This window comes from Lemur catta, chromosome 15, assembly GCF_020740605.2.
Source record: "Lemur catta isolate mLemCat1 chromosome 15, mLemCat1.pri, whole genome shotgun sequence".
NCBI lineage: Eukaryota > Metazoa > Chordata > Mammalia > Primates > Lemuridae > Lemur > Lemur catta.
In genome coordinates, this window is record NC_059142.1 from 35617772 (window position 1) to 35642711 (window position 24940).

At 49.1% G+C, this 24940-nt stretch overlaps 2 protein-coding genes across 2 annotated transcripts; one reads left to right on the forward strand and one right to left on the reverse strand.

Moving 5' to 3' along the window:
• The first annotated feature begins 5856 nt into the window (after window positions 1-5856).
• HOXB13 (homeobox B13) lies at window positions 5857-8215 on the forward strand. The gene is made up of 2 exons (XM_045526264.1): window positions 5857-6623; window positions 7573-8215. Exons 1-2 carry the CDS (start codon window positions 6023-6025, stop codon window positions 7824-7826), a joined length of 855 nt encoding a protein of 284 aa, XP_045382220.1. The 5' UTR covers window positions 5857-6022; the 3' UTR covers window positions 7827-8215.
• A 1961-nt stretch (window positions 8216-10176) lies between these two features.
• Window positions 10177-11458, reverse strand: PRAC2 (PRAC2 small nuclear protein). Its single transcript, XM_045527011.1, is given in 3 exon segments — window positions 10177-10464; window positions 10466-10544; window positions 11403-11458. Coding segments are annotated over 3 exon segments (423 nt in total).
• Window positions 11459-24940: the final 13482 nt, after the last annotated feature.

Below are 24940 nucleotides of genomic sequence, written 5' to 3' on the forward strand. Positions count from 1 at the left end.
GTGGCCTCCTTCCTCTTCTGCTCAAGGTGAACCCTGACCTGACCAGGATTTAAAAGGCAGCTGGTCCAGCCCCTCTCTCCTTACACAGTGCAAACAGGAAAACTGAGGCACAGAGAGGGGAAACAACTTGGCCCCACACTCCAAGCTAGAGCACAACCTCGCATGAGACTTTTGCTCTGTGGTGCAGCCATCTAGGTCCAGATTGCCCAATTTTGAATCAGGTTGAGCAGGATCTAGGCTGGGCTTCTCTGGGTTAGGTAACTCCCTAGCAAAGCTCAGGATCGGAGAAGGGGCCTGGGGACTCTGGGGCCAGCCAATCTTCCTATTCAGCACTTCTAGCAGGCAAGAAACAGCTGGCTTGTTCACCTAGAGCTGCTGGATCCGAGGACAGGAGACTCTTGGTCTCTGTTCAGTGACCTTTATATTTGGCCTCCCTTCTTCCCTCCCTCTGCTTCCGACCCCACTCACGGTTCTCTGGGCTTGGCTAAGTGCTCCTCCAGTTTCTAGGCGCCATCAGGGCCGGCAGCAATGGCTGTGCAGCTGGAGCAAGGCTCTCCGCTCAGCCCATTCTTTCATTGCTCTTCAGATCCATTTGTTTCGTGGTTTTAAGGCCACGATCGGCTCTAGTTTTGTAGCTGACTCCTTCAACCCTGGTCCCTGAGGCACTTAGATTTGTCCTGAAAACGTCCTAATCTTGAGGATGTCCCTGGGTTTCCCCGGTCGGTCGGGGAGAGACGGAGGAGGTGACGGTGGTCTCTTCCTGGCCAGCCGTGCCTCCACCCTCTGGGCTCTTAGCTCTTGGACCCTGCTTCAAAGTGTCCAAAAGATTTTCCTCTAAGGCCAGGAGAGGCCCTGCTTGATTTTATTTCAGGAAGAAAGGTCCCAGTCTCTCTTCATCCCCAGCCGGCGGGCCACGCTGTTCTAGCTTCCGGCAGCACTCCCAGGCAGGGCTCCGCAGCCTGGCCACGCCGAGCCAGGCGGCCCCCTGCCAAGCAGAGTCTCAGGGCTGCTCGGAGCTGTCGCCTGGCAGGCCTAGTCCAGACTTCAGAGAAGAACAATGGAAAATCGTAGGGGAGAGGGCCACAAAGGAAAAATGTGTGTGTGGGGGGGAGAAAGGAGTAAAGTAAAATAGAGACAAGAGAGAAAGAAACAGAAAAAAGAGAAAGAAAAAAGAGGGAGAGATAACAGACAAAAACAGAAAAGGAAGAAGGAAGGAAAAAAGAGAAAACGAAAGAAGGAAAAAGCAGAGGAAGCAAAGAGGAAAAATAAAGCGACAGATAGGGAGAAAGGAACCAAAAGAAAAATAAAGGTAGAGCAAGGGTTGGGTGGAGAAGCCAGAAAGTGAGTGACAAAGAGGAAAAGAAAGAACACACAAAAAGCAAGATAACCGAAATGGAAGAATAGAAAGGAAGAAAGAAAAACACCGATATAAAAAGAAAAGAGGATATCGACAGACTTAAGACAGATGAGAGAAAATTACAGACGGAAGGAAGGAAAGGAGCGCATCCCAATGAGGCCATTTCTGTGAAACCGACAGAAGCCAAGAGACCCCAAGTAGTTCAGCCAGGCCGCACCGCTTGGCGGTTCAGCCGAGTCCCGACCTTTGGAGAGAAGGAAGCGTCGCCGCTACAAATAATCCTTGACATTTATCATGACCGACCCCGGGCCGCCATCGTCGTCGCCACGTACGTTGTTCCAGTTGGGAGAACGAAGGCAGCGGGCTGCTCACTTTATTTTACAAAAATTGAAACATAATTTAGCAAATACCCCCAAGTGCGGCGGGTGGGTGCCTCTGGCCCACTCCCCCACCCCCATCCCCCTCGTTGGCGGGTCCCTAGCACGGGCTGGGGCGGGAGCTGACACGGAGGTGCCAAGTCCGCCTGGCCGGAACCCCTGGGGGCGCGGCGGCAGCTCTCAAAGGCCGGGCTGTAAAGGTCACAGGCGGTCTGCGGGGCTGAGCTGAATGGGATCCCGGAGGTAAACAGACTCTTAACTTTCAACTTGGCCTTGACCTTCCTGGAGGTGTCTGGCCGGTATGTAAAGGAGCACGCTGAGGCTTTCGGCGAGTTTGGTTGGGTCAGTAAAGGAGGTTGGGGGAGGCCCCCAGCTCCAGGAGGGTCTGCCCCCCCCCCCCCCAGGCTCCCAGCAGGACACAAAGGCATCTGTGGGGCTGGGGGAAGGGCAAGCTCAGCCCAGACAGGCTGGGAGATCAGAACGCCTGAGTTGTGCACAGACTTCATTGCTGAACTCCTGTAGAACCGCAGGGAAGACTTGGAGGCTCTGAGCCTCAGTTTCTCTCTGAGAGAACTACATGGCTTATTTTCAGAGCTTACAGCAGCAAGTGAGAAGTGACCGGTGCTCTTTAGGGCAACTGTCTTTTTCTTTTCACACAAAAACAGGTGGCTTGTAATTCATTAGAAACAGATACACAGACAAGAACACAGAATTTATATTTATTCAGTTTCTGAAATGCTTTTAGGTGCAAAATCTCATTAAATTGTCACAGCATTCCTGTGAGGTAGGAAAAATTATCCCCATTTTACAGATAAGGAGACTTAATTTTACTTTATCTGACTCCAGTTGAGATCTATGACGGGTCACAGACAGATACACATACATGCATGTGTACAGGAAATAGGAGTGCATACCCATGTATTAATACATATGAGATCCAGAACTGTTCCCTGGGATCTATTAGATGCTAAATAAATTGTAGAGTAAACAAAACAAAAACAAACCCCACAGTATTTAAGCATATTGAAAGGTATCTGTTTACATTTCAATAGCGCAGCTAGTGACCCTCTCCCAGGCAAAGTTTAAGTTAATCATCTTTTCATTTCACAACAATGTAGAATTACATGCACTTAGCTGCTTATTTCAATGAACAGGGAAAAGAACTTTATGTATCCAAAAAGCACAGTTATAGGCAGTGATACTATGAATTTAAAAATTTTGTTTTTAATGATTTTTCCTTTTAAAATTGATATAACTGATATACAGTAAAGTGCAGAAACCCCAAGTGCACAGTTTGACTAGTTTTCACAAAGTGAACAAACCCATGTAGCTAGCATCTAGAAAGATAAAGAACATTTCCAGTACCCCAGAGACCTTCCTTATGTCCCCTCTCAGTCAGAAATCCACCTCCCCAGGACAATCTCTACTCTGATCTCTATCACCGTACACTATTTTTGCTTATTCTTAAATCACATAGTAATGAATCATACCAAAGTTACTCTTTTGTGCTTGGGTTCTTTCACCCACATATCTGTGTGATTCATCCATGTTGTGTATAGCAGTGGATTGTTCTTTTTATTGTTGTGTAGTGTTCCATAGTTTAATTATAGCATGACTTCTTTTCTCATTCTACTGTTGATACACATTTGAGTTATTTGTCCTTTTGAAGTAGTATGCATTAAAGCTGCTAGGGACCTTCTTGCACATGCCTTTTGATGGACATAAATATTCATTTCTGTTGGGTATATGTCCAGGAATGGAATTGCCAGAACATAAGAGATGACTATGATTATTTGTTTTTTAAAATTCAGGGATCTGGCTAGGAGCAGTGGCTCACACCTCTAATCCCAGCATTTTGTGAGGCCAAGGCAGGAGGATCACTTGAGGTCAGGAGTTCAAGACCAGTCTGAGCAACATATCAAGACCCCCATCTCTACAAAAAATAAAATTAAAAAATCCTAGTTGGACATGGTGGCATGTATCTGTAGTCCTAGCTACTTGGGAGGCTGAGACAGGAGGATTACTTGAGTGCCACCGTGCCTTAGCCTGGGTGACAGAACAAGACCCTGTCTCTTAAAAAATTAAATTAAATACAAATCTATTCATGTGTGTATTGTACAGGCATGGATAAATCTACCCATACAAATTCTACCCATACATATAAACATAAATATATATGTTTGCCTAGTGGAAATTAAAACTGTGGCTATGCCCCATGTATCCATCATCTACCAAGTAAAAACGAATGAAACATTCCTAGTGTTTAGGTTAAAATCCTGATATTTCTGCCTTTATAATTAGCTAAGCAAAAGACTATGAAGTGCAACTGGAAAGCATTGACGAGACATATCCTTCCTTTTTCTTCATATTGTTTTCAAATGCCATAAAATCTAGCAAGGATTCGATGCTTGGCATCTTCAACTATTAGCAGTGTTCATTAAGTTCATTAAGAGTGATCTACACTCTCCACTATAGCTCCACAGCTTGGAGAAACTCTGGTTTGCATCAGGGCTCTTTCCCACAAGGTGGCTCAAGTTCAAGTTTAGGTTGGTGAGGGGGACATGGATGAGCACACTCAGAGCTAAGGGTGGTCTGTTCCATATAATGGCCAAGATCCTGGTGTAGGATGGAAAAATTTCTGTCTTCTCCAGAAAAACTGGGGGTTCTAGGAAAAGCAGACACAAGGATTTGGTTTGAGAGGGAGTAGTAAAGGAAACAGAAAACTTCTAAAGATGGATTTGTGAAACAAACCATTTGATTTTCTGAATTGCACTTCACAATAGGCCCCAAGAGAGGGGCCCCAAGCAATTCTGCCAGTGGTTGGGGCTGCCCCTCCCATTCCCTTTCCATTCTCAGAAAATGTAGAGCCTAGAAGAGGCAGATAGATGTCCTGGGCTTTCTGGACACTCAGCTCAAGTGGGAGTGTGCCAATGCTAGGGACAGTTTCCTGGACCTCCTGGACCATAGGAGGAGGAGTGCATGGCATAGAAGCTGGGCATCTCCATGCAGCCCAGGCGCCTGCATTCTTGGGGTCTAGAGCTCTCACAGTTGGTTCATGGCAGTGAGCCAGGCCTAGCTTCCCCAGACTTCCTTAGATCCTAGAAAAGTGAGGGGAGCGGGAGTGTTTTAGTTTTTTTCAACTGGCACTTCAGAATCTTATAAGATTCTGTCTCATGCCGTCCTTCAACTTCTTTCCCTCTTTGTGCTGCTGTCCCTATATCTGAGATTCTCTCTCTCATATCATATGCGTCTCTGTGTGTCTTTCCCCACCCTTAAACGGAAATCCAGACCCCTCATCACAAGCCACGTATAGAGGCTCCATTTCCCCTACAGGTCCGGACATTGAGTGTTCTGAGCTCCATCCACATCGCACGTTTTCTGCGTTCAAGTTCATTTCCCCTCCCTCTGCCTCGCCCCGAATGGGGGCTTCCAGAGCCTTCTGGGCAGTAGCTGCGAGTCCCTGAGGAAGAGGCGTCCCGGACACGTCCCTGGGGCCCGGAGCAGCTCATTACAGCACATCCGAGACAGGAAGGGCACCTGAAACGAGCTGGGGTGCTAGTACCCCGAAATCAAAGCAAAGGGCTCCCAGAAACACCCGTTAACCTCTATTTCCCGGCTTCCTCTTAGGCGCATTCCCAGGTTCTCCTTTGAGGCAAGGAGCGGCCTCCCAGCCCCACCCCCGACTCCCCTTCCCCCCATGAGATGGACACTTTATAGGGACGGCTTTTTATTCTCTCATTAAACCTGCCAAAGCGCAGGAGACAGAGAGCCAGGGAGGGAGAGGAGGAGACAGAGGTGGGGCCGGGCTCCTCGTACCCTCTCACTCCACCTACCGCAGCTCCTCCTCCCCCCCGCCCCCAACTCCCGACATGGTACTGGGTCTCTCCAAACTGGAAAGCAGCAAAAGGACACCTCCTCCCTTTTCTCTCCTGTTGTTTTCAAATGCGATGAGAGAGAGAGAGGAGAGAGAGAGGCGGGGGAGAGAGAAAGTAAGAGAGAGAGAGAGAGAGAGAGAGAGAAAGGAAGGAGAAAAGCTGGGCTAAAGTATTTTCGCAATTTCTGCCTTGAGGATTTTATTAGCTTCTCTCCCCAGGCCTCAGCCAATCAGCGCGCGAGCCCGGGCCCTGCGTCTCCTGCGTCAGGACGGCCGTGCTGAGCGAATGCAGGCGCCTCGAGAGCTGGGAGCGATTTAAAACGCTTTGGATTCCCCGGGCCTGGGTGGGGAGAGCGAGCTGGGTGCCCCCTATATTCCCCACCCGCAGCGCCCCATGAGCCGACTCTCGGCCCCATGGAGCTCGGCAATTATGCCACCTTGGACGGGGCCAAGGATATGGAAGGCTTGCTGGGAGCGGGAGGCGGTCGGAATCTAGTCGCCCATTCCCCGCTGACCAGCCACCCAGCGACGCCTACGCTGATGCCCGCTGTCAACTATGCCCCCCTGGATCTGCCAGGCTCTGCGGAGCCCCCAAAGCAGTGCCATCCATGCCCCGGGGTTCCCCAGGGGGCGTCTCCAGCTCCTGTGCCTTATGGCTACTTTGGAGGCGGGTACTACTCCTGCCGAGTGTCCCGGAGCTCGCTGAAACCCTGTGCCCAGGCGGCCACACTGGCTGCCTACCCCGCGGAGACTGCTGCGGCCGGGGAGGAGTATCCCGGCCGCCCCACTGAGTTTGCCTTCTATCCGGGGTACCCGGGAACCTACCAGCCTATGGCCAGTTACCTGGATGTGTCAGTGGTGCAGACCTTGGGCGCTCCCGGGGAGCCTCGCCATGACTCCCTGCTGCCCGTGGACAGTTACCAGTCCTGGGCCCTCGCCGGTGGCTGGAACAGCCAGATGTGTTGCCAGGGAGAACAGAATCCACCGGGTCCCTTCTGGAAGGCAGCATTTGCAGGTAACCTTCACTACGCTGGGTCCCCCTTGGCTATGAGCTGGGGTTATTGGCCTCACTGGCACTTGCCTGGGAGAAGGAAGGTGACTTGGGGCCGGTGAGAAGGAGCTTGGTGCTTCTCTGTTGGTTGTCAGGACTCTGAAGGAGTGTCCAGGCAGTGTGAGGGGCCTGAGCTGGGTGCTATCTGAAACCTGAAGGCTACCAGTCCGCCTCACTTCCCCAGAAGGCCCTGGGACCAGCCTTTCAATATGTCGAGAGCCTTGGATCTCTTTGCTGTTGGGTGGGGGTCAGCGTGTCCCTATCCAGCCCAAACCTAGTCTAATTCCACACAAAGGCTAAGTAACTCTCAAATAGTGAATGAGGAGAGGTGGGTGTGGGAGCTGGATAGGGAGGTATTGGATGTTCTGTAGAGGATACAACCAGTCACTTTCTTTTAGATGAGTTTTTCAGTTTCCAAAGGAAAATTTAGGTTTCCTGCATCCATGACTTAGGCGTGCACATTGGGGTGGGTGAATGTGTGTGGGTGTATGTGTGCATGCGTGCCTGTGATGGGAGTCAGGGCAGAAACATGTTTCCTCTCCTACAGAATTTGTCTGTAGAATCTACAAGAGTGGTTAAGAGTCTGAAAATGCATGCAGGGTGGACATACATGTGGGCAAAGGCCTGGCTGTGTGTGGTGGGTGTGTTTGCAGACCCATGGGTGTGGAGGCAGTGATGAGTGAAGGTGGCCTGCAGGAGCCTAGGCTAAGCGGTGGCCAGAGAACCAGCCAGAAGTCAGGGCGTCTCTGCCTGCTTTGGGGTTGCAGAAGCGCACGTTCGCTTGTAGGGGGTGACCTTGGTGGGCCTGTAGGATGACTTAGCCTGGAGCTTGCAGGACCTAGGTCTGCACTTGGGCACACGCCAGGCAGGGGTTTGAGCGTGCCTCTTTCTCCCTCCCTTTTCCGCTGCGCAGACTCCAGCGCTCAGCACCCTCCTGAGGGCTGCGCCTTCCGTCGCGGCCGCAAGAAGCGCATTCCCTACAGCAAGGGGCAATTGCGCGAGCTGGAGCGCGAGTACTCGGCTAACAAGTTCATCACCAAGGACAAGAGGCGCAAGATCTCGGCGGCCACCAGCCTTTCTGAGCGCCAGATTACCATCTGGTTTCAGAACCGCAGGGTCAAGGAGAAGAAGGTTCTTGCCAAAGTCAAGACCAGTGCTACCCCATAAAGGATCTCCCTGGCTGAGGGTGGGAGGAAGTGGTGGTGTCCTGGGGAGACCAGGAGCCTGGGGAAAAGGACTCTGATGAGGGGCCCCCAGAAATGACACCCTTCCCAGGCCACCAGCTCCTGGACTGTTAGCTCAGGGGTGGCCTGGGCACCCCATATGTGCCCAGAGAGCAAGGCCTGGTGTTACAGCCCACTCTGCCAGCATTCCCAAAGAACTTATCCCATTCATAATCATTCATCCTGACAGTGGCGATAATCACGATAACCAGTACTAGTTGCCATGAAATTAGCCTCGTATTTTCTATCTAGAGCTCTGTAGAGCACTTTAGAAACCGCTTTCATGAATTGAGCTGATTTTGAATAAACTTGGAAGGAGATCTCTTGGCAAGGCAACTTTCTCTCAGATCCCCTTCTGTTTACACCTCCCATCCCAGTAACATCAGGAAGACTGGGGAGAGGGGGAAAGGCAGATTCCCCTGTGTGGCTTTCAGGCACATTTAACATTCTTCTAAGATGACAGCTGGACAGGATGGACAATGCTAGAGGGTGCCTCTTCCTCCTTCCATGCCCCGCTCTCCAGGTTGTACACACTGGTCTCCAAAGCCCCCATACCTAACTCAGATTTTGCAGTTGTGTGAAAATGAAGCCGCTGGCCTCCCTAGTCAATCCTCCTTGCTTCCAGAGAAAAGGAATTTGAGAAAGTGCCTAGATCATTCACCATTCCTTATTTCCTAGTCCAAACTCTCCAAGTCTTCCAACGTTCCTGGTGGTTCTGACTGAAGCAGATCATGGTTTGTTGGGCATTTGGGAGCCGCATGAACTAGATATGTGTGGCCTTGTAGACGTGACCCCTCTGGGGCAGAAACAGTGGTTACAGAACAAGAGAGTGGTGTCCTACTCTACCCTTAGGCACATCCCAAACACGCTGGTATCGCCAAACAGGAGAGAAAACCAGAAAATGGCCCCTTCACCGCCCATTTTCTCCCGTTTGTTTTCCCCTGACACCCAGAGGACAGAGGAGCTTGCGGGCAGCAGGGCTGGGCCATGCAGCAGGTCCTTTTGAGGTGGAAAGAATAGTGGTTGGTGGAGGGGCAGAGTGGGGGAACCCCAGGTGGCCAGTGCGACAGTGGCCGCAGACTTCGTTTAATTTTCACTTTGCACACTGAATCCCAGGTGGGTGGAGGGCCGGGTGGCGCCAACTCTGTTTTCCAGGTCCACGTAGACAGACCAACAGTGTGGAATTCCGGAAAACGGGGGGCGGGGTGCAGACCAGCTGTTTGCATAGCCAGGACGCTGAGAGAGACGCGGGGTCTCCGCCTCCGTGCCTCTTCCCCAAAGTCTTGTACTTGGACCCAGTGCCTGGTGGGCCGCACAGCAAAGCCAGCGGGTTTGTGCCGGGCCTTCCTGCAGCCTAGGCTGAGGAGGTCCCTGCAGACAGGCGCCCTCCTATTGAGAGCACCGGCCTGACGTCCGGAGAACCCGCCCGACCCAAGTTCCGAGCAACGGGCAGGCAGCGAGCAGTCGGCGGCGCGCCACGGCCACCATCTCGACGGCCTTTCCTTCTCAGAGCCGGCTCTCGGAGTTCTCCAGGAAACCCCGGGGCAGTCGCCACAGCCAAGGGATTCGAGTGTTTACGGCCCGCGGTCGGGTGGGATCCCAGCCCTGGCTCCTCTCCGGGGAAAGAATGAGGTGGGAAGTGACGCAGACTCTTCTAAATCTATTTACCAAGGAGGAGCTCCGACTGAGGGAAGAGGCCAAAGACGAGCGATCAACCTTCCTCCCTGGGTTTCAGAGTGTGAGTGCTGGGGGCGGGGGTGGAGGAGATCGATTTCGTGATTTAAAAAACCCTTTCAAGCCCTGGTCCAGTTTAAGCTCCTTGGCTACGGCTACGCGCCCAGCTCAGAGGACGCCACTTTCTGCCCCACGTTCTTCAAGCGAAGCCCCATGCGGGTAGCTTTTAATACCGCAGGTTCTTAGTTCTGTCTCTATAAACCCAAACCCAACCAAGGATAACGCAAGCACACCCTTCCCTTGCCGACTTCAGATTTCAGCGCAGGCGGGCTTATGGGAAGTGCGCGAGATAAATGAGGGGGAACATCATGGTGCGGGGTCCCTGCTTGGGGTGGGGAAAAACGGCTACAGGATGGGCTGTCATGTCGATAACCGGAGATGGTCCAGGCAGAGAGATCTGTGGGGGTCAGGGGCCTCTGGACTCCCAGGGCTCTAACTCCTCCACTCTGCTATCAGGAGCTTAAAGTTTCGGGGCTCCTCTATTTTTCGCTTGCAATCATTTCAGAACAAACAAAAGAATTGGAATCTTACGGATTTATTTCACCAGTGTGTTAGGACTATTAAAAAGACAAGGGTGCCCCCTCCCGGCAGAGACTCGCCACTTCAGGGGAACCCGCCGATAGGGCCCTAGGCTTTGATTCCCCTCCTAGCTTCCGGCTTCCCGCCGTCTGGGGCCACAAGCCTCGGGAGGTTGGGGGTTTCTGGGCTGTGTGTGAGAGCCCCAGGACCCGGTGTCGCCTGGAATTCGGCCAGAGCATCAGCAGATGTATCGGTCCAGCCTCCGAGAGACCCCAGGAGGAAGGCAAGGAGGGCGGCACGAGCGATCTCGAATGGAAGAACAGGGCGGTCAGGGCTCCGGGAGCAAGGCCTCGGCGCCAAATGCTCTCTGTCCAAGTCTTCGTTCCACCAGAGTAAAATATTTATCTTTCTCGAAATAACAATTCGCAGTGGACCCCCTCCTGTTTTTTCTGATCTACTTATATGGAACCTGTACAAAAATATTTAATTTCGTTTTGTATTAAACCCTTTTATGGAATCCCTTAACAACTATCAATTTTACTCCCTAAGTGAATTATAACCACTCACCCCCGACCGACCACATTGAAATCTCTCATATTTGTATTTAAATTACAACAAAATACATGTATCCAATTTACTCCACCTGCAGCTATTTGCTTTTAAGTAAGGGCTGTTTTATGCTACAATTATATTGCTAAAATTATTCAGACAAACATGAACACTGTCACAAATAGGTAAATCCAGACAACATTCTCATGGACAAATAAACGCAGAGGCACACACAAATACTACAGAAAAAAAGCAGGGACCTTTTCACCAACAAGGCCTAATTTTATCTCTGCTCAGCACTGGGATCAAAGGGGAAAAAAATAAAAAATAAAAAGGCCTCATTTTACTCTGAGCTACCCTCCACGCCTTTCCCCTTCCTTGGAGCCAAACGCCCCTCCGGCCAAGAGTCTCAGCAAACAACGAAATAGGATCGGAGGGTCGCATCTATGCGGGCACCAGGACCAAAATCACTTCTATTCCAAAGCAGGTGAATTTTATTAGGCCTCCAGACGCGGAGTAGGGGAGTAGTGGTGAACCGACTCTACTTCTGAAGGTCTTTGAATCTAGGTTTTGGTAGCAGCAAAGCGGGGAGCTAACCTGAGGCTCCATCTTTCACGTCTTTTACTCTTACTGGCAAACGCTTCCAACAGCCCAAGACCCTGCGTGGCCGCGGCTGATCGAGAATCTGCCCCGTCTCCCCTCCACCGGCTACCTCTACTCGGAGTAGTAGTTCCAGGGCCGGAAGCAGCCCCTGCGGCAGGGGAAAGCCCCCATCAATCCTCCCAGTCCTCAGGGGCCTCGTCGGCTCCCCTCCTCCAACCCGAAGCAGACTTCCCTCCCCGCCTCCATCTCCCCACCTCCCCTTCATTAAAGTTTTATTCAAGGTCCTAAGTGCTGCACTTTAATTAGGTTTCCTTCAGGGGAAACTCTGTGCTCTACCTCCACCCTGTCCTGTTTAATAGAAACCCCAGAGCTACAATCGCGAATTAAATAAATGAACTCGTTACCGTAAACTTGCAATAAAGCGCGGTAGCAACTGCTGCGGAGGGGATGAAAGGAGAGGGTTTCGTTGCTTTTGAAAAAAATTGATACTATATTCTCACCCACCTGAGCAGTCGCTCTCAAGCAAGAGGGGAGAGAGCGCTGGAGCGGCTCTTGGCCTCTTGCCCAACAGCAGGACACCCCGCCCCTCCCCCCAGGCGCTGGCTTGGGCCTGGAGAGAGATTTAAAACGTCCAATGGGGAACCGATACCAGTCTGTCTTCCTCTTTCCGCTACCAGTTAATTCTGCGCTGGGGTGGGGGAAACGGGGTGGTCGGAAGACACATGAAGGAAAGAATTCCATTACCCCCTCCCCTAAATTGCCCCCCAAAATAGGAGGACAGGGGGCAACAAAAGAGTTCTGTCGCCCCCAGAATAATGGGGAGGCAAAGGCAGCAACTGCTGGCGCCCAGCCTGTGGGGAGGGTCCCGGACTTTGACATTGAACTTGAAGTTCCAGGCTGGTGGTCTCCACCACCTCCGCCCCTACTTTCCTAAACGCTTTGTGGGAAGAGGGAGGAAGAAGAGGGGAAGAGGAGACATCTTTGGCCTTGGGAAACAGGGACGAAGCCAAACAGCAGGGGCAGGGCCACAGTGACCAGGAGACCCGGTAGGAGTCTCGGAGGTTGGCAGGAAGGCGAACGCGCCTGGGGATGCGCAGAGAAGAAGCTTCATCGTTCGCCCCGATTTACAGCTACGAGGTGGGGAGCCACCGACTGTGCGTGGTCTCATCGAGCCCCGCCCCAGGCTCTGCAGGGAGGGGGGCACCTAGTGCGGCGCTCCTGTTGTTCCTCTCCAGGCTTAAGGTGAGCTAGCACAGCCCCACGCCGCTGGGAGGCTGAAATCTTCAGGCCGATGCCTGCGGAGCCCAGGGCCTCTAGGTTAGCTGGACTCCAGTCCCGGCTTTTGCAGAGAGAACAGCAGTGCTATGCGCCCATTTCTCACACCAAGGACCTGCCCATTTTGCTACCTCCAAGTGCGTTTCTCTGTAATAAGGTAAACTACTTGATACGTGGGCCGAGGGCATTACCGATGTCTCAGTCTGGTACCTGCTTCAGGAGGCCCTGGGGAAACAGGGAGGGGGTCTTAGGAATTGGGGGTCTTCGATGTTTCAGGGGCAAAGGAAAGGCGAGAGGCGGGCTTCACAGAGACCACCGGGCGTGAACATCTCCTCGTGGGTTCCTGGAGAGACCGCAGCCGCCTGGGCAGAAAGGGACAAAGAAGATGTTACGCTGCACGCGGGACCTGCACGGCCTGGGCGGGGAGGAGGCGTGTGGGTGGGAGTTATCACCCGCGGGCTGTAAGGCCCCCCCATAAGACCTTACCTTCTGGATGGAGTCTTGGCACAAACGAAACTAATATCGTTAATGTTATTCTTATTTAACACTATAATATTTTAGAGAACACCTACTTTGGAAATCGGGCAAAAATAACTGTGATAACAATGATGATTTCCTAACTCACCCTTAAGGGAAAGGCTGTGGCCCTTAAACAAACAAATCAGTGCACCTTATTCTTTAGGCACCTGCCTTCCTAACGAACCCCCCCCCCCCCTGCCCCATTCCTGGCCCTCTCAGAAGCTCCCCGGGCTCTGCTCCATTCCCACGTCTGTGTACAGCATCTCCCGACATAGCACAGCAGCAGTCTGGGGCTAAATGCCCACGTCTTCAGCCACTGACACTGCTAAATTGGTCTTGGGGTGGACAAGGTAATGGGCAAACACACTCAGGACTCACCTAACCCCCCTTCTGCTGCAGCTCGCTTTGTCCCTACCAGGACCCCCTCAGCGCCCCTGCTGCTCTTACACTGACAACACCCACAATTGAGTAAGCACTTTATGAAACACAGAAATTGAGAAATTGAGGAAAAGAGGGTAAGTTACTTGATCAGTGTCACAGTGGCAGAGCCTGGGACCCCGAAGAGGAGCTCTTAACCTTTCAGCTCTGGGTCTCCACCGACTGACAGAGTAGAAAGTCCAGCCTCTCCTTCACCCCCGACATACCTCTCCCCTCAGGGTCACTCCAGACACCGACAAGCACATCCTCCCATCTGGGGCCACCTAGCTGAGGTCACACAGGTGCACCCAAGGTGGGACCCTAGCCCCAGCCCCACCTAAGAGGGCAGATTTACCTAAATGCAAACACAAGGCATTAACAAACATGTGGAAATTTAGTTCAACTAACTACTCATTTATCCAGTGCCCATGGCATGCAAAACCTTCCATTGGGGGTGGAAGGTGGGAGGAGAGACGATGGAAATACAATCTCCCTTCCCGCGAGGCCTGCCTCCTATTCGCCGCCAGATCTTGAGCCTGCAACCTCCCCATAGGTGACCTGAGGCCGGGTGACTATATTCCATAACCTCTGGCATTGCAAGCTGGGGAGACACCTCAAATGGCTACAATCAGCACAAATGGGGAACAGGGAGTGGGAAGTACCTGGGGAGGCTCCCAGGAAAGATTGCGTTGGAGAAGGACGGTGAAAGATGGCCAGAGTATCACTCTGGGAGGGAAGATGTGAGGAACACTGGGGTTAGGGGGGTGGAAGAGACAGGAAAATGCAGGTCTCAGTGGGAGAACGGTGTGGATTCCGGCTCCAGAGGAGTGAGAGCTGGCCCGGAAGAGGGCAGGGGCATCTCACGCGGTCCCGGACGCCAAGGCGAAGCCAGGGCGGTAATTAGACATCCTCTGTCGCCTATTGAGGCCCTGATCGCCCCACCCCCACCCAGGCGGGCACGCCCCGGCACTACCCACCCAACTCCGCAGAGCCCAGGCGGGGGGCAGAGGGGCAGCTCTCGGACCGCGGGTGTGTGCCCATCCGGTGGACCCTCAATCCCCTGACCCTAGGTGGGCCCAGCCTGTCGCCCCCGCCCCAGAGCTGCGACCAGCCTTTGTCTGGTTGATGGCTGAAGTTCGCCGCCCCTCCCCCTCCAGGCAGGGTTTTGTCAGTGAACTTGAGTCAAGCTATAAACATTCCTTTACCCCTCCCGGAGCCGGACGGGGTTGTGGAGGGGGTGGAGAGGAAGGGGGCGGAGGGGGCTCTGGAAGGACCTGGAACGTGAGAGGCCGGGCCTCTCCCACCCAAGCCTGCCTGCTTTATCAAAGAGCTTCTGATCCTTGCTTTCCGGGGAAAACTCGCCAAGTCTGCATTTCAAAACCCAATTATTGAGGCGATACGTCAAGTTAGACCAATATTTTAGTCTGTATCAACATAATGTAACATTTTCGTTTTCACTCATTCGTAATTCGTGCTGGTTTACCTTATTTTAGGCAGTCAAGCCCTTCATTCTGTTAATAAGCAAGATAAATACATAAATAAACGAATAATAATAGCTAAAGCTGGTGAATTAGAGAATGTACGAGTAGGTCGTCCCGAGGCTGTCGCCGCTCTGTGTTTTTACAAGCGTCCCTCCCTTGGCGGGGTAATGCCTGTGGGCTGTCGCCCGCCGCGCCGGTCCCAGGCTGCCACCAGAGCGGCTGCCGGGCCCCGAGGAGTTCTCAGCCTCCTTCTCAGGATCTGGAAATTCAGACTTCCTAAATGGGGCGTCTACCCCCCTCCATGGCCAAGGCGGAGGAAATATTGGCCCCGGGAGCCGCCCGACCCGGGAAACTGGCACGTCTTTCCCTGCGACCCGCACACTGCTGCGGCTGCGAGGAGCGTCCCGCTGACACGGTATTAGTTGTATTCTTTTTTGTTTTCTTTCTTTCTGTCTTTTTTTTTTTTAATTTAAGAATTTAGGATCCTGTGCAAGGGAGGATCAAAGGCAAGACCGGATCCCGGGGGTCTTTTCCAGGCTCAGTAACACGCAGTCGCAGGGGAACCGGGTGCGGGGCGGCAGGCGACGCTGGGTCTGTTCTGCGTCCTATGAGGCCGCGGTGCGAGCCGGCCTTCCCCTCCAGCCAGGAGCCCCCAGCGGCTCGGCGACACCGGTTGAGAAGACACTAAATCCCGGCAAACCAAACAAAAACTCCCGGACTCCTCATTTGGGGCCAGAGACGTGCAGTAAGGCACATCTCCACTGGCAAATCGAAAGAGGCCTGAGGGATTTATTCGGATAAAGCTCTCCGGCTCCTACCTGCCCTCCGCCCCCCATTTGGCTTTTACCTGGCACAGGACTTCCTTGCACCAAAGGGGTTTGTTGTCCCATCCTCCTCAATCTTCCATCCCTGGGCCTTCGGGCCCTGGAAAGAATCCAGACAACCCCTCTCCCTTTGTCTGACCTTTGTGGAAAAGAGGCGTGGGCGCCCGGGTCAAGTTCAGGGGCCTGGACTGCATCTTTTAGGGCAAATGAGGCCACCGTTCTCGTGTGGAAGAGGAGAGTCCTAAAATCGGGGTAAAACAGAGAAGCTGTGAGAAGGGATTTTCCATTTTAATCTGTTGTTTCTTTTTCACGTTCCTCCCCGCCCCTCGCCCCAAGCTCTGTAGAGGATAAATAATTCGATTCTAAACGAAGCCCTTTAGCTGAAAAAACAAATGCGAAGGTCTTACAGAATGAGCTTCCTAGAAATGGTCTTAAGTCTTTGGCACTGGGGTAGTTTGCGTTAGTTAGTTCGGTGCTGGGGTTTATGCAAGTTAAGGATTTACAGTACAGAAATCGGTACAGAAATCGGTACAACCGTTTCTGCGGAATTTGATTCAGGGCAAAAGAGGCCACATCGACACTGCTCCTCAAAAAGCTTCAGACTTCACACATTGAAATAATTTTCCCCAACATTCTTGCTCCTTAAAAAACAAACAAAAAAACTTAAAGTGAAAAAAAACCTATCCGGATTGCAGTAAATTGAATATGGCACTTAAAACAGAGACGCACTTCTAAAACCTTTTATAAACAACCCTTTAACATATTTAAAAATTCTTTTCAGTGCCTCTGTTTTACAATTGCAACCATTGTTATTAGTTACTTTGGTGTTCCGCTATCCCCCAATGTGGTTATATACATCCTAACTTGGTTTTAAAACAGTATGCTGTTCATTTGCTATGTCATAAGCAATTTCCCAAGTTATTGCAGTCTTCTAAATGCCATTTTAAAATTACATAATATGCAATGAAAAGAGTTGTCATAATTTAGGAAACCATTTCCCTAATGGTGGTCACCTAGCCTGTCCCGACATTTAAAAAGAAAAGTTTTTTTTTTCCTGATTAGAAAAGTAACACATTCTTATCATTAAGAATTTCAAAAGTATAAAAAAATTATCAAGAAGCAAATAAAACCGACCCCACATCCTAATACCCAAAGTTTACCAAAGCTGATCTTGTGTTGTATTTTCTTAAGTTATTTTTCCTTGCACACGTGTATAATTTCAAAGGTGAGATTCTGCATGAGCTTTTTTTGCATTTTGCATTTTATTTTAATATCAGATTATGAACATTTCCCAACGTCATTAAATAATCTTCACATGTATGGTTCCAGTGATTTCATAGTGTGCAACCCACCAGATGTGCCATCAAAAAGCATTTCTTTAATTATTGGTCATTTAGATTGTTTACATGTTTACTTTTGAAATAATTCATAGGAGAGAAATCATTGTGCTTGGTAGGGAGATGAGAGCTGAATCCCCTCTGCAACAGAATGCTTCATCTTTTGTAGGTTAAAAAATCCCTTCTCAGTATTTATCGGGAGGAGATAAAAGGGGGCAGTTTAGGGTGCTTGAAATGTTCCATATTTTGATCCAGGTGGTGGTTACATGCATGTATACACACGCAAAAATGTATTAAGCTGAGCCTTTAACATTTGTGCACTATACTTTTTAAACTTTAACGCTGCTCTGCCACCTCCTCCCCACCCCTTTTTCTCTGTTTACAGAGAAAAAGAACAATGCAGGAAATAAGTGGAGGAAGTGAAGAAGGGGGTAGGACTAATCCAAACTGACGGGTTCACCTCTTGCTAGAGTATTTGGTTCATAGAGACCAAAATATTTACCAAAAGTAAATATTTGACAGTTAGTGATGAGGGAGGAAAAAAAGAGCTTAGCCTAGCCCTTCTTTCCTACCCCAGTGCCAGCACCTGTAAGATAGAGAAGGTTTTCTACTATATGTGTATTCCTGTGGCTTTCAATTTTCCCAAATGAGTAGAAGAGGAATAAAAATAGGGTAGAAGGGGTTTAAAAAGAGAGTTAATAGCCTGCAAGTAGAGTAAAATAAAAGAAAGAAAGACTTAAAATGAACAGATATATAGCTGACTCATCTAGTATTGTCATGTGGACTAGAAGTGGGTTTTTAAAAAATATAATATAAAAGCAAAAACTTTTCAGAAATAGATTTATTTTGGATTTATTTTATAATCTACCTTTCACTTAAAAAGATAGCAGGCACAACTTGGAGGTTGTTGCAGGGACAACTGCTCTCCCTGGTGACAATGAGAACCTGGAGGGAGTGGAGTGGAGTCAGGTGTCTGAGTCTAGTTTTACCGGCACTGTCTTGTGAGGTCAGTGAGACTGTGTGCTGGCCAGAACATATGCTTAATCCTTGGGATTCTGGGAGAGGGAAAAACCCCCTTCATACTACTGGGCACCAGAGTTACTGCCTGCTTGTGCTTCAGATGGGAGACTGCTACAGGCATGTCATATATTCATATTTTGTGGTGATTTCTTATTTTTTATTGTTGTTTTATTCCTTTTTCATTTAGAATCAGGATAAAGTTGGATTGTTAATATCTTATGAAGAAACACATCAGAGACATCTTTTCATATCAAAAATTATACTGTGGGTGCTTTATAAAAAAGCTTCCGCCCTATTTTTGGGGTATAACCTTTATTCAGTAAAGTGCATTGTTCTTAAGTATATGGCTTGATGAGTATTTACCCATGTAACCACCATTCGGAACAAGATGTAGACCGTTCCTTCTATCCCTGTGGGTTCCCTCCACCCCTTTCCAGTATAATCTTCCAGAAGTAATTGCCGTTCTGATTTCTGTTGACATTGATTTGTTTTGCCTGTTTTTGAATTTTGTATGAATAGATTTATACAATATGTACTCTTTGGAATCTGAGTTTTTCCATTCAACAAAATGTTTCTGAGATTCATTCATATCCATGTTGTTGTGTGTATCAGTAGTTTGTTTATTTATTTATTTATTTAGAGACAGAGTCTGACTCTGTTGCCTGGGCCAGAGTGCCGTGGTGTCAGCCTAGCTCACAGCAACCTCAAACTCCTGGGCTCAAGGGATCCTCCTGCCTCAGCCTCCCGAGTAGCTGGGACTACACAGGTGTGCCACCATGCCCAGCTAATGTTTTCTATTTTTAGTAGAGATGGGGTCTTGCTCTTGCTCAGGCTGGTCTTGAACTCCTGACCTCAAGCGATCCTCCCACCTCCGCCTCCCAGAGTATTAGAGTAGTTTATTCTTTAAATGCTCACTGCTATTCCATTGTATGGACATACCACAATGAGTTTATCCATTCACCTGTTGGTGGACATTTGAGTTGTTTTCATTTTTGGCTATTATGAATAAAGCTACTATGAATATTCTTGAACAGATCTTTTGTGAACAAATTGAATTATTTCCTATAGAATTTCTGGATTATAAGGTAGGTGCTGTATATGTTTCACTTACTACTTACGTGGTATTTTTAAAAGTTGAATTATCCACACACCAGTCTCAAATCCCCACAACAACTGGTGCAAGTGGTCAAATTTAAGAGGAAGAAAAATCCAGCAGATTAAAGAATATGATTATGTGTGTTTGAATTTCTATAATGAGCTTATTTAAAAGTCTTAATGACCTGGATCCTTGGGACAGCAGAGATTTGAATCTGCTGACAGCAGAGCATCAAGACTCGTGGCTCTGGTCCTCCCTGCAGCCTCCCTCCACTGATCCAGTCCTGGGGCACAGTCACACCTGCGAGTGGCACCCGTGTGGTTCTCACCACCTCCCCTAAATGCAAACACAGTGTGCTGGGGACCAGTGACTGAGCTTAATGGTCAGAATCAGCAGGGCCCAGGGGCCCAAGGGTTAGTGCTAGAAGGTGGAAGAGATTCTCCTGAGTCCTGATTTGGAAGCTGAGTTATGACTCAGGAAATTTATTGCCCCATAGTCTTTTAACAAGAAGCGATCTATCTTCCTGGGCAGAACTTCCATTACTGGTGACAGGTGCCTGGGGCCAGCTTATTAAAAACCATCATTTCAACCCCCAAAGCGAAGGTACCACAGTGTGTTGGAACAGAATGCTAATTTCCAGCTCCATATCATAATCTAGGATGTGGGGAGAGCATTATGAGACACTTTAATATTCAAGAGGAAGGAAACCCAGTGCTATTTCTGCAGCTACACCCTGAGCCTAGAGAGCATTAGGATCTGCCTTTATTTCCTGGTTACACTACCCCGCTCCAGCAGGTTAACACACTCCACCAGCTCTCACCTGCTGCCTTGGGCTGGCCCTGCACTGGCCCTGCCTTGGCCCAAGACAGAACTTGCCTCATGGTTCAGTAGCTGTGGCAGACTGGAGCGTGCACTGGACTTCAACACAGTGGGATGGATTCGAGCCCTAGCTGTGGCCTAGGGAGAAAGCCTTCTTAGGTTTGTATGGTGCTTTTTCATTTCCTAAGCGCTGTGTACATTCATGTCTTTTATCTCAAGTAGTACGGTGAGGTACAGGGCTGGGGAAAGAATCTTTCCGCTTTACAGAGAGGGTAAATTGATAACCTGGAGGCACTTCCATGTTGTTTTTGGAGGTGAGAGGAGCCTCCCCTCATTGGCCTTTGTCTCCAACTCTTTCCTGTCCAGCTTTGAGAGTAGCTCTGAGAAGTTTGGGTGGGAGGAGGAGGAGGCATGGGAGTTCATGGTGATCTCTCAGGGATGAGCCAGTTTTTCAGCCCCCACAGAGGTTCTCTACCCCCTTCTGGTCCCCCAGGGGACCTTCCTGGTTGAATTATCCAAATTATCAATGAACTTTCTGTGTCATGAAGGCCTGGGAGGAAATGATCTGAATGGTCAGGTCAAGAATTAGCCACATTATTGAACCAAGTACATTTTGTAGCCTGTTGGTACATATCTCATTTAAAATGCTTGCCGTGAGAGCATGGGAATTGGGGAAGATAGTTGCTTAGACATGATAGTGGCAGGGATGTCCCTAAGAGGTGAAGTTGAAGGGTCATTGACAGCTGCATCCTAGCAAAATATCCATAATTTTCTGAGTTTTGGTTTCTATCTTAATGAATAACATGCATTTGACAGAGTTGCCATGGAACATCAGATGTTTCACAATGTATGTGGAAAGTTTTGTCCCCATGGGAGTTTGGGGGGCACATGCTACATCCGTCTTCCTGTCCCTTCTTACCCTGGCACTCTACATCAAGACTGGAGACTATTTCCTTCAGTCTTTTCTCCCCTTTACAAAATATTTGGGTAAGTAACACAAAGTTCCAGCTGTTTTAACATCTCGGTGGCCTGCAGGAAATGGGTGCCTGTGTGCCTAATTGAATTTTTCATCTGGATGTGTGGTGCCACGTGGTCTGAGGCTTGGGAGAGCTGAAAATTGGGTTGTCAGGGGCCCTTGTGGGGTGTGAGTATAGGTGACAATTAAAACCAGTGTTGCTTCCTTCCCAGCTTGGCCCAAGGTAGGGCTCACTTAGCCTTATAAGCAGACTACTTCCTGGGCTTTGGACCTAAGAATCAGTTGTTTCCTTTCCTAATGCCTCTTCTCTGGACAGTAAGCCATGGCTCTAAAACAAAAGATTCCCCATTCATGTGTAAGGTAACAAGGGATTCCCCAGAGGAGCATCTCCTTCAACCCAGGTGTAAGTAACCAGAGACTGATTGTTGTTTCATTTTAGAGTTGATTTGGATGATAGATACAAGCCCTCTCCCAATAAAAACATTTTATTTGTCCCTGAGAAGGTTTCCTTGGAAGCATCTCAACATGCCCCGTATACTATTTTTGCTCTGAATGTTTCCACGGCCCAGAATCATTTTTGGCACAGCTGTTGGGCAAAAGCGTGACTCTGGGCTGAGATGTCTGCCTCCAACTTGGCAAGGGATTTTCCAGTGGCTGGGCTACGTGTGCCACCTCTGTTCATTGAGGATACTGATGAGGCTTGTCCTGAAGCTTGTACCATACCTTGACCCTCTAGAGAGTATCCTTTACTCACTAAAAGCAGGAAACTGCAATGCTGCAGGAGAAAGGCAAGTGGGAATGAGGCATTTCCCCCCCTAGTCTTGAATCCCCAAAGGAAGAACAGAACCCACTGATGATGTATCATCAATTCCTAATTTCCTGCAAGAGAATGTTCTGTCCTGGGCTTCTCTTGGCTAATGTTATGTCCCGCTTGTTGACATCATGACTTTAACCTCTCAACCTGACTCTTCTGTTGTCCTCAGCCCTGCATGTGTGATTCCTTCCAACTGCAGGGAGCTCAAAGGCAGAGAAAGATGTGACCATTATTGACCATGAGAGTCAAAGAAAAGGACAGCTTCTCGCAAGCTCTGCTCTTGCATTCTCTGCCGTCATGTTCCCCGGGTACCACTGAGAGGTTGTGGAACTCACTTGACCCTCTTCAGTCAGCCCTCATAGTGTATAGTTTGGTTACTTGTCTTCAGGGTCTCAAGTATGGCATAAGTGCTTAATTCTCTGTAGGTGTTGGACAAATGTTGATTGAATGAATAAATAAATGTAGAGTGAATAAATCAATGTATTGCAAAGATGCCACCATACAGAGTTACTACCAACCACTGAAACTGCATTCCAAAGTAAAACTATAAATCCTTTTTTTGTTTTTTTTTGAAGGCAGAGTCTTGCTTTGTCACCCTAGGTAGAGTGCAATGGTGTCATCATAGCTCATTGCAACCTCAAACTCCTGGGTTCAATGGATCCTCCAGCTTCAGCCTCCCAAGTAGCTGGGACTACAGGTGTGCACCACCATGCCCAGCTAATTTTTCTATTTTTAGTAGAGACAGGATCTCGCTTTTGCTCAGGCTGGTCTTGAACTCCTGAGCTCAAGCAATCCTTCCACCTTGGCCTCCCAGAGTGCTGGGATTATAGGCACAAGCCACCACACCTGGCCTATAAATCATTTTATAATAAGTAAAAGTTTATTTGATATGTGGTTGCTTTTTACTGGCAACTGAGAGATAAGCATTTAATACTACTTTACAGGATTTAATGAAATACCTGTAGTACCACCCCTGCTGCCTTCTCTTCTCGGTCCTGCAAGTCCTTTCTTTATCCCAAACCCTTCTCCAAGGCCTTCAACTCCATATTATGTCCCCTCCCAAGGTCATATATGGTCAAATTCCTATCTACCTTTTCAGGCTTAACAACTCACACTGTGCAGTGCTTAATTGTAGTCTTTTCATTAATGTATCCTCATTTAATCTTCCTAATAATTGGGGAGATAATAATGGTTACCCCATTTCACAGATGAAGGACCTACTAGCTAGTAGGAGATAGAACTAGGACTTGAATCCAGGTTGTTGACCTTAATTCTTTAAGCTTCCCACTGTATACACTGCCTCACCAGCTATGTCCCCCCAACCCCCAGGGCTTCTACCTTTCACTTCTTGTATGTGCCAGAACTTTCTTACCTCTAGATCTTTGACCACTTCCTCAACTCTGTTCAGAATCCCATCTATTCTGCAAAATACAGCTCAGATACACCTCCCCCATGAGTCCTCAGGGTTGGATTTTATCTCCTCCCTCTTCTCTGCTCTCATTGTTCCTTGACTTTATTTATTTCAAAGCATTCAGCCTTCTATAGCATGGTTATCTGTGGATAGGCTTGGCAGGCTCTGTCACGGATTGTCTTCAGATCCTTGAGCAGGGGGATTCTGATTGTGTCTTGTGCCCTGATGTGTGTTCCAGGGTGCCTAGCACAGTGTCGGGCACATAGTGATTACTCAATAAACACCTGTTAATAAAATGATGTTTTTATTATTAAGTGGAAAAAAGTGCAGAACAGGGTTGTGGTAGTCTATCTTTTGTGTAAAAAGGGGGTGGTGGTGAATAAGAATATATTATCACAATAATTTTCACTTGAATAAAGACCGTCTGGAAGGACATATAAGAAACTAATCACACGGGAGGCTGACTCAGTAGGATCGTTTAAGCCCAGGAGTTTGAGGTTGCTGTGAGCTAGGCTGACGCCATGGCACTCACTCTAGCCCGGGCAACAAAGCGAGACTCTGTCTCAAAAAAAAAAAAAGAAAAGAAACTAATCACAATGGTTTCCCACAAGAGGATGGGGCAATGGTGGAAGGAGATTCTTTTACTTTATACATTTTCAGTCTTTTAAAACCACTTGAATATATTCCTTTTAAAAATAAATAAAGGGCCATACATGGTCATCCTAGCACTTTGGGAGGCCAAGGCAGGAAGATTGCTTGAGGCCAGTAGTTTGAGACCAGCCTGGGCAACATAACGAGATCTCGTCTATTAAAAAAAAAAAAAAATCAGGCCGGGCGCGGTGGCTCACGCCTGTAAGCCTAGCCCTCTGGGAGGCTGAGGCAGGTGGATCGCTCAAGGTCAGGAGTTTGAGACCAGCCTGAGCAAGAGCGAGACCCCGTCTCTACTAAAAATAGAAAGAAATTATCTGGTCAACTAAAAATATATATAGAAAAAATTAGCTGGGCATGGTGGCACATGCTTGTAGTCCCAGCTACTCGGGAGGCTGAGGCAGGAGGATCACTTGAGCCCAGGAGTCTGAGGCTGCAGTGAGCTATGATTGCATCTCTGCATTCCAGCCTGTGCAACAGAGCCAGACCCTGTCTTCAAAAAAAAAGAATAAAAAAGGCAGCCAAAGTGGTTTACTCATCAGGGACTATTCCTGATGCTGTCCCTGCACTTGTGAGACGGCAACATCCACAAACTGTCATCAGCCCATCAACTCTATGGCAGGTGGCAGAGCTGCCCCTGCAGAAGGTGATAAAACTCTGCTTGATATAGGGAAGGCCAGGCAGGGGTGGGAAGGGAAGGAGGGACAGAAAACAGGAGGGGGTGAGAGAACAGAGTGAAAGACGGGGAGAAATAAAGAAAGAAAAGAGGAAGACAGGAAACAAGATGGAGGAGAGAGGAGAGGAGAAAGGAGAAAATCAGACTTAAAGACAGAGAAAAAGGCACTGAGGGAATGAGAGCAAGAAGCAGAGAGAGCATGTGCCTGGGGAAGGCCTGGAGGGAAACTCCAAAATCAGGCCACTTCCCAAGAAGCTCACACACAGGGTGAGACAAACCCATCTCATCAGGGGCCCGCAAGGCTGTGCAATGAGGGGGCTTCACATTCCTGGAACAGTGT

What these genes read in the sequence shown, in the direction of transcription:
- HOXB13 (XM_045526264.1), top strand. Translation starts at nt 6,023, where the DNA reads ATGGAGCTCGGCAATTATGCCACCTTGGACGGGGCCAAGGATATGGAA. An exon ending in CTGGAAGGCAGCATTTGCAG is followed by an intron (nt 6,624 to 7,572) that starts GTAACCTTCACT and finishes TCCGCTGCGCAG; the next exon opens with ACTCCAGCGCTCAGCACCCT.